At 42.1% G+C, this 9,756-nt stretch overlaps 1 protein-coding gene across 2 annotated transcripts in view; it reads left to right on the forward strand.

Annotated features, from left to right (window-relative positions):
* appa (amyloid beta (A4) precursor protein a) overlaps positions 1-8,140 on the forward strand; it is a 35,322-nt gene extending 27,182 nt beyond the window's left edge. For both annotated transcript variants that reach the window (XM_085447434.1, XM_085447435.1), the window contains 7 exons: positions 238-366; positions 522-621; positions 1,486-1,698; positions 1,851-1,904; positions 2,934-3,025; positions 5,976-6,122; positions 6,587-8,140. In XM_085447434.1, coding sequence (XP_085303560.1) covers positions 238-366; positions 522-621; positions 1,486-1,698; positions 1,851-1,904; positions 2,934-3,025; positions 5,976-6,122; positions 6,587-6,688 — 837 coding nt within the window. In that variant the 3' untranslated portion in view covers positions 6,689-8,140. The remainder of the gene's footprint in view (positions 1-237; positions 367-521; positions 622-1,485; positions 1,699-1,850; positions 1,905-2,933; positions 3,026-5,975; positions 6,123-6,586) is intronic.
* The last annotated feature ends 1,616 nt before the right edge of the window (positions 8,141-9,756 follow it).

The following is a 9,756-nucleotide window of genomic DNA, read 5'->3' on the forward strand; positions in this document are numbered from 1 at the left end:
TCCCTTTTATCTGACCTGCTGCATAAATAAATCCCCCCGCATGTTTTCTGTTTTGCTAGACCTCTGTGTTTTGTTACAGTGCAACTGCACATTGCCAGTTTTTATGGAGGCTTTCAAAATTAGATTTCTAAAAACAGAATCAAAATGAAATTTTTAAAAGGCTAGGCTTGAAGTGACTGATTTCCTTCTGCTTCCTCTGCTCTTAACCAGCTGTCTTGTTTCCGCTGTCTCTTGCAGCCCCGTCATGTTTTCAGCCTGCTGAAGAAGTACGTGCGCGCTGAGCAGAAGGACAGGCAACACACCCTCAAACACTTCGAGCACGTCCGCATGGTGGATCCCAAGAAGGCCGCCCAGATTAGACCTCAGGTAGCATCAAACACGCTGAAAAATGATTGGACTTCTTTATTGTTTTTAGTGTAAAGTGTTGATTTTGTGCTTCCTGCTCTTTCAGTTGAATGTTTTTTTTTTTGTTTTTTTCTCTGGGAAACTTAAAAAAACATCATATTTGATATGTTTAAAAGGTGCTGACCCACCTGCGCGTTATTGAGGAGCGCATGAACCAGTCTCTCGGACTCCTCTACAAAGTGCCCGGTGTGGCTGATGATATCCAGGACCAAGTCGGTGAGTTCCTCCACTGAAGACTCACTGAACTTCCACTATCAGCCATTTAAAATCAGCACAAGGAAACACAATGCAGACCAGGCAAATGTGATGGAACTACAGGGAGTGACGCTGACGTACATTTAACCGAGACTCAGTGGAGATGACCCGTGGGTGGGAGAAAGGCAGGGGAAGACGCACTGGTCTGATTACATGTAATAGAGATTGAATGCTCTAAATTCCAGCCTGCAAAACGCTTTTATTTTTTTATTTTTCCCCTCTCTCTGATGAGGGCATTGGAGCCATTTGGCCTAATTCTTCTGTTAGGAGTCAAATGAAACTGTTCGCTGGGAAGATAAATCCCCCTCCCTCCCCTCCCCCTCCTCTCCATTTGCTAGGTTTCTGTGGGTTTTTGGGTTTATTGGAGTTGTGTGCGTCATGTGGCCATCTGTGTCTCTATCTTGGAGACACAGTCTGTCACAGTCTGTACCGCCCGGCAAAAAAACGGGAACAAACACACAGAAGAGAAACCCCTCACTCAGCCTTTGCTAAACATCAGGTCTGTTAAAGGAAGATTTCTCCTTCTGAGGCGGTCTCTCCCTTCTGACACAGAAACATTTGCGTAGGTAGACAGTGTGAGATTTCATATTTAAAGAATCATTTAGCAAACAAATTAGTCTCCTCTTTAATTCTAACTGGCATCGGAAATATTCTCACCATATTGTGTTGAAACAACAATAGAGTCACATGACAAGTGAATAAATGATGCTGCTTCCTTTCTTGTTTCCACCTCCTGTTTCTCTCCCCTCTTGACTCCTGACCTCTATCCTTCCTTCCTTCCTTCCTTCCTGTCTTCCTGCCTCCCTCCTGGTTGTGTTCACACAGAGCTCCTGCAGAGGGAGCAGGCAGAGATGGCTCAGCAGCTGGCTAACCTGCAGACAGACGTAAGGGTGAGCTATGGAAATGACGCCCTGATGCCCGACCAGGAGCTGGGAGATGGCCAGACCGACCTGTTGCCGCAGGAAGACACTCTGGGACTGGCTGGAGTCGGCTTCATTCACCCTGAGAGCTTCAACCAGCCCAATACCGACAACCAGGGTACTTTCTGAAGCACCGCATTGTCATAACGAGTGGTAGCTCTAGTAGCTAACAAATTAGCCTCCAAAATGCATCACAATGATATTCTAGCTCCTTTTTTTAGGTTGGACAATGACTGAAAAGTGAAATCTCTCTGTGCCTTCCCCTTTTAGTTGAGCCAGTAGACTCCCGCCCCAATCTCGACGGAGGCATTCCAACACGACCAGGTTGGTGCTTTTGTTTAACAATGACCAGTAGTGATGTGTTCAGATGACAGATCAAGAGTCATTTTAGGTGGAAGCCGACAGCAACGTGTCAACAGTGTGTTAGGAAAAATCCAGCTATCCTCTGTCCCCTCTAGTGTAAAGGTAGCATAAGGTGTAAACAGCTGATTCAATTACAAATGTGCAGTATGGTCTTTAAAGACCATGGAGGACTAGTAATGTTACCAATTTATAATAACTCATGCAGGCTCTTTGTAGCTCATCATTTCAACTACTTTGATGCTTTTTTAACTTTCTGAATCAGCGATGCCAAACTCATTTTACATCGTGAACCACATGCAGCCCACTTTGATCTTCAGTGAGCCGGACCAGCAAAATTCCTCTTTCTGTCAGTGTGAAGGAATTTAGCTGCACAGCAGACAGCTGCTGACGCCCCGGCTCTAAATGATGTGTTGTAACTAAAATGGTAACGTTTGATAACATTAGTGAATATTTTTAGGTGTGACTAATTTACAGTGTGTGTTAGAAAGGGATGTGAGCATCTGTAGTTTGATATTAATGTTATTCAGTACATAATGATTCCCTCGGGCCTGTAAGCCATTTCCAGCTCGGGTATAAATCATAAAGTGCTTTAGGTCATGTGATTTGGTGCATGCGAGTGCTGAGCTGAAGTGGTTTTGAGGCTAGCAGAAAATATTTGCTCAGGTTATACAAGATTCTGAGATTGTTTTGAAGTACACTGTAGAAGTAAAGGCACCACAGCATGTTCTCCTCAGAGTCAATATTTGCACACAGCCGGCTCCACTTGACCTCCATTGAGGTGCAGGTGTGGCTGTTAAGAGATTGGTGGTGCAGCTGCACGCGGTCTATGCATCCTGCGTATGCCGTGCTCTTTTCTATTCGTACTGCTGGTGCAGTCGGCTCTCCGCTATCCACTGTGCTTCAGTCAGAGCTTTTTATTTCAGCAGGAGAACGAGAGAGTGGCTTAATGTCACCATCTATAATAGATTGTACTTTTTCTTCCCTCGCCAGTGACTGGAATGAAGATGGAAGCTATTCCTGAGATGCGGATGGAGACTGAGGACAGACAGAGCACAGAGTACGAAGTTCGCCACCAGAAACTGGTGAGCAAAGGCGGAGCCGTGCAGATATGCAGACTTGTTTGGGATTCGCTGATCTGAATATTCAGGCTGCTTAATAAGCCCACAGAAATAGACGCAGGCATGCGCACACACATAAAAATGCATATTACTCACACATGCGGGTTTTGCACTCTGCCCCCTTCTCCTCCACGCACATACACATATGCTCCACTTTGTCCTCCTGGTAAACTTCCCAAGGTTGTCACCATGGAGACAGGTGCCCATGGAGACATCCGTGATAATGCGTGCGTCACACTCGATGTGCTCGTCTCTGAAAAATAAACAAATGAATCCTGTGCCCTCTGATCGGGGAAGTTTGATGCTGTTAATATCGCTAAGTTCTGCACGCACTCATTAATCTCATCCAGTGTTGTAATCCCAGAACAAAAAAAACCCCCCTCAATCCATCCTCAGTCAAATCCAAATCCACGTACCTTATTCCTCTCACCTAAAGGCTTCAAATCCCTTAATCCCTACATTTTATTACATATCACATTTTTGGCATTCACAGTGAGCAGTCAGTGTGTCAGGCTGCCTCTTTAACTCGTCTCCTTAATTTGATATTCACAGTAGCAAAATTTTGTGCCGGTTGAGGAGGTTTCTGTCCCGTTTTCCCTGCTGAAGATATCAGGAGGTGTTTTTATTTTCTTTTTTTCTTTCCCATTCAGTGAAGGTTCTATTTATCATTGTAAAATGTGAAAAATGAGTCCCACCGAGCACCCGTTATTCTGTGACAGATGTGCTGAAGCTCTCATTTTGTTTGGTTATTTATTTTTTTAATAGTTTTGTGTTGGAGCTGAGTCATTGTGCATCAGTGCTGTGCTCTGCTTTCAACCCATTATTACTTTTCTATCCATTTGCTTGCTTTGCTTATAAACAACCAAAGTAATGTGAGTGTTAAAAATCTCAAATTGGAAGTTAATGACCTTAAACCAAAGTCGACTTATAAAAGACGGCACAAGTAACACGATGGGAATTCCTGTTTTGGAGCGACCAGGGTGCAAAATTACCCGCTGTTTTTAATAAGAGGTTTGGTTAGAAATCTGCATCCTTAAACTGCACAGGTCCATCACACAGGCACAGATATATGGCAGTTTGTGCTGAAGAACTATGAGGGGACTGTTAGTTCAGGTGACTGTACAGAAATTATTTATGTGATAAATCCAAAAGGCACCAACACCACAAATGTGGTCAGAAGGTTCAGTTCAGTGACTCGCAAGCAGTTATGCTACAGCTACTTGTCAAAGTGGACACACCTCTAATAATGGGTGACTTGGCGTTACGGAAAATCCAGTTGTCCCTGTAGGGCACTCTGTAAATTTCTTGATCACTGTGATGATGCGTTTGAAATGCCAAAAACGACAACAACCAGCTAATCTAAGGAGACTACATATGAGTAATCCATGACCAGCTGTGACAGTAGAATAAGATTACATTTAAAATGGACTGACGTGCTATCTCAGTAAGAAACCATAAATAACTACACACAACACATCATGTTTTTTGTGGCTTAAAGCAAAGAAATATCGACCAGTATATCAGATTTTTTAATCACCAGGCATCAGCATTGGTCCTATAATAGATTGGCTCTGTCGCTGCCAATCATTTTAACACAGTAGTTTACAGTGATATACTCACTCTTGGAATCAGCCTCAAGTGACCATTCAAAGAATTGCATGTATCCATAACTCTGCAAATTCTGTGTGATGTAGCATAACTTAAGCAGCAAGGAAGGTGATAAGTAAATAGCATTAGCAGACAATTGAAGTTCTTTTTAAGCATACTTTATTGCTAGCATCTCCCTTTTACCATAAAACAATCAATCAGGCATACAAAAATCCCACTGGCAAGACTTTGCCCACACCTGACCTCGTTAGTCCCTACCATTGAAACAAAATGGGTCAAACCAAATAATACAATTCTAAACAAAGAACAGGAATAAAGTCATGCATGAAACTGACAAACTCATTTACTCAACTAAATGGTTTTTAAAGTAAAACACTGCATACAATATAACTCAAAAGGCTACTTTAAAGAAAACAAACAGTACTATACAAAATGAAAAACCCTCCATTTGGTTACACCCAGTGATGCAATCATTGACCTCATGACCCTATATAAACAGGAAGTAGTGGGCGGCCCTTCCCATACACCTGTCTCACATATAGGACCTGAATGCACAACATGGACACCATGGTAAGTATAACCAAAGAAACATAATTTAACAGACATGTGCCTGTAAACAGAAGAAAATTCAGATGATCTGATGGTTAGTAGTGTTTGCTTTAAAACACATGCATGGATGTAAAGGATGTAACTACTGCTACCACAAACAAAACGCAGGATAGTGTGTGTTAAGAGAAGTTACACCAGCAATGTCTAAATTAAAGCATTATGGCTGACTGTAAAAATAACAGAACACAAAATAACAATATATGCAAGTGACAAATGGCAAATTAATTCTGTCCTAGCCACTTTGTCACACTCTGACAGAAGTTAGTTTTCGTGTGTGTGTGTGTGTGTGTGTGTGTGTGTGTGTGTGTTTTTAAGTGTTCTGTTGGTGCTGCGTCATTGCATTGATGCTTCTTTTTTTTTTATGCTGTGCTATTCTTTCTGTAAATCACTCGACATCCGCAGTAAGAAAATATTTCCATCCAAAAAAAGCTGCCCACATCAAGTCGTCTTCACTTTTCTTTTTTTTTGTGTGCGTGTGTGTATTGTCTTTGTTCCCGAGCAGCTATTCTCAAGCTAAATTTGATTCCATAATGACAAAAATGACAAGAAGAGGTAGGAGATGTAATTAAACCCAGCAAGCACAGCAAAAGATGTGAGGAAACGAAGCGAGTGCTGACCTCGAGATTATCGCTTAAATTCACACAATCTGTTGTGTGTTGTGCCACTGACTGATCACCTGACCGCTCGGCACCCACAGGTCTTCTTCGCAGAGGATGTGGGCTCCAACAAGGGCGCCATCATCGGCCTGATGGTCGGAGGCGTCGTCATAGCAACCGTGATCGTCATCACCCTGGTGATGCTGAGAAAGAAACAGTACACCTCCATCCACCACGGAGTCATCGAGGTGAGAAACAGCTGACCCGCGCGTTCGTCGGTGTGGCGTGTGAGGAGGATGCTGTGCATGCACTGGCGCTTTTAAGCCATTTGTGCAGCACCACGTAGAAACAAAGTATCCAGATTTTTGTGTCGCTGATAAAGGCTTTAAAATGTGCTGCACGAATGCTAAGCTGTGCAAAAAAATTAGTTTTAATTATATCTGTTTGGTAAATATAATTGGATTAAAGCCTGTTACCGATTAATTTCCTGCTTTTCTTTTTTTAATTATCTGTGTTTATCATTTCAGAACTTTCATTAGATGTTTAATTAAAAAAAATACGATAGCCAGCGCAGCCTGGTTACTCTTAATGTTTTCCCAGAAGCAGTAAAAAGGTCTTAAAATGTAAATTGTGTTTACATTACGCCACAGGACCTATTTTGCTTGTAACCTCCCTCCCCTTCTGTCTCCCCCACCCCTTGGCTCTCCTCCAGGTGGATGCTGCCGTCACCCCCGAGGAGCGCCACCTGTCAAAGATGCAGCAGAATGGTTACGAGAACCCAACCTACAAGTTCTTCGAGCAGATGCAGAACTGAGGAGGATATCACATGTACACATACGTAAACACACACAAAAAAACAACAACAAATGCACACAAACCATTCTCATCCCACACATCGTCACCTCCCCTTACCTTCCCTCCTCTTCCCTTCCCCAGCCCTCCCTTCAACCAAAAGACGGATCTTTAAGTGACTGAAATAGTCAGTTACGAGCACAAGGAGCGACTGTAGCATGGGTCTTTTTTTTTTTTTTCTTTCTCTTCTCTCTCTCTTTTTTTCTTACACTGCGGCCAAGCCACTCTGCACCAAGTTTGTTCACTTTACTGGAGCAAGACGCCTTTTTAATTAAAGGAAGGAGTTTTTATACGTTGCTCCGTCAGGGCCTGCTGATGTATGGAGGGGAAAGAAAAACCTTAAAACAAGCAAAGCCCCTGCCCGGTGCATGGAAACAAACCCGTTCTCTTGGGGAAGACGAGCACACGTTCGCTCTCTCTCAACACTGATTCAGGGCCAGTGTGTAGTTGGGTTTATTATGTTTATTTTTAGGCTCGGGTCGCTTTTAGGTGTGGACTTTGTAAGCAGATCCGACCGCTGATCAGTAGGGCGTTTAGACGCATGCTGGCCACGGCCTTTGTTATTAAAATAATTTAAAAAATTGTTGCATGCAGAATCATCAGAATCGAGCAGTTTCCTCTGAATCGTTTTTGTTTTTGCGTATTCGTAATGATTATATGATTTTGGAAATATAGCAGCACCATGATTTTTACGAGGCCCAGTGTTTTCCTCGCCTACTGCACCACTACTGCACACTCTCTACAGTCTACACTGGAGTATAAATGAGCCTCCTCTCCCTCCCTACTCCTTGGATCCTTCCCTTCCTCCCTCCCTTCATCCTCTCCCTTAATTTTTTTGTTTTTTTTGTTTTGTGCATTCATACAACAGCTGGGCTGTGTTAAGTCACACAAGGCTCTTAAGGATATCTGAAGATGCTGATTCTGATGATGATGGTGAATATGTTGATGATTATGACGACGGTAGTAATCATGTATTCTGAATGAGCTGTTTTTATTTTAAAGTTGTTTTTTTTCTCTCTTTATCGTTTTCCAGTTTTGTTTTTCAAAAAAGACCGAAAACGGAGGGAAAAAAAAAAGATGTAAAGTCCTTTTTTTAAATTACGTGTAATGTTACAGAAGTAATGCTGAAGTCTTAGCTGTTCCTATGTAGTGCATGACAACAATGACAACAGGATTTGGAAGTTTCAAGAAAATAAAAAGGGGGGAAAAAACAAAACACCACCACATGGAGATCTTACAGCTGCTCTTTCTCGAGATCATTTCTCACTTATAGATTGTCATTCTAGCAAGATTGTACATTTAGTATGTTCTCGTGATCACGTGACTTTAAAAACAATGATGAAAAATATATATAAATCTAGATGAACGGGCTCTGCTTTGATATCATGTAAAGAAAAAAAACACATTTAAAAGATATGTTTTTGTTTGTTTTTTTTCCTCCTTCTTTTGCCGTTTAAGTGTGATCCTCATATATATATATATATATATATATATATATATATATATATATATATATATATATATATATATATATATATATATATATATATATATATATATATATATTATTTTTTTTTTTTTTTTTTTTTTAAATCCTGCTACTTTCCAGAAGCTGCAGGAGAGGGAGCCGGCTTCATCTCTGTATATTATTCTCGTTCACTGAAGTATATTATGTTAAATGCTTCGGAAATCACTCCTCTTGGTTTCTTGATCATTTCATGCTAGGTTTTTTTTAATAAGGGCATCGTATGTCAGTTAAGAGTGTATGTTGTTTGGGGAAGGCGGGGGGTGGGGGTGAAGGCGGGGAAACACGTGAGGAGTCTGTTATGGAGGTTAAGATCATCTCGGCGTGTACGTGTTTTCATTTTTAGTCTGGTGGTTCATCCAGTTGTAAGCTGACGCAGTCTCTTTTGTTTGGTTTTGTTTTTTCTTCTGCGGATAGAACAGGTGGAGTTCTGAGAAGAGGAGGTGGTGGAGGTAGAGAGGAAATGACTTGCAGTTCCGGTTGGATAGCCAGGCAGGCAGTCTGTGTGTGTGTGTATATATAATGGATTTTCACCCCCCCACCCCGGCACCTCCCTCCTCTTTCGACTTCCCTTTCCTTCAGGCATGCTGCTCACCTCTCTGCCATCATCTCACACTTGACTCCTGAAAGGCAGCGTTGATGATGATGATGATGATGATGATGATGGGATTTACCATCAAGAGCTGACGGCAAATCCGGGGGCTTGGGGTGGGGGGGCAAAGCAGCGATCCAATGTTGGTCAGAGGTAGGCAAGAAGCCCCTGTTCAGCATTATCAGGTCAGCTCATGCTTGACGGGTGGTCACCGTGTTAACACTGTGTGGAAGGAGACGCACTGTGGCCTCTCGCTGAGATCCGTGAGGAAATGGCGAGTAGAACATGTAGATATGGGGGCTGCAAAGGGATGAGTGTGTGTGCTTTTCGGAGGGTGCTCATTAGAAGCCCAACAGAGGGCAGTAGAGTAGAAGAGGAAGCAGGATTATCTTTCTTTTACTTTTTTTTTTTTTTTTTTTTTTCCCTGTGGGTTATCTTATTGGTTTTGTTTTCCACTGTGTAATATTGTGCAGGCCATTTGCATTGACTGGGAAAATGCTTTCTACACTGTATTCCATAATAAAGTTTTGAATGTACATATAAGTGCTGTGTCTCTGTGATGTTTCTACTATTAATGCTCAAAAACAGGCCATAAGCATCCAGTTTAATTCTAATAATTCACATTTGTCTGTTTTTAAATATCAAAAGAGTGGCCCCACTACAAGGACATTTTTTCTTATCTTGGGTAAGGAGGCCAAAGGTCATTCTCAGACAGAAAACAGCAGAGTGGAGCTGACAGGGATTCAGAGTGTTGCTCCAGCGTGGGTCTTAACTTCCAGACGCAGCTGAACCCAGGTCATCTTGTTAAAGGTTAACTGGAACACAGGCAGTGTTTGAACAGGACCTGATCCTCACTGTGAGAAGGCAACAATTAAACTGCATATCTATGAGTTTTATTTTGGCTACTTTGTGA

The sequence above is a fragment of the Copadichromis virginalis genome, linkage group LG23, assembly GCF_057382275.1.
Source record: "Copadichromis virginalis isolate Kocher_CV1m ecotype Utaka linkage group LG23, C_Virginalis_male_GT1.1, whole genome shotgun sequence".
In the NCBI taxonomy this organism is placed as follows: domain Eukaryota; kingdom Metazoa; phylum Chordata; class Actinopteri; order Cichliformes; family Cichlidae; genus Copadichromis; species Copadichromis virginalis.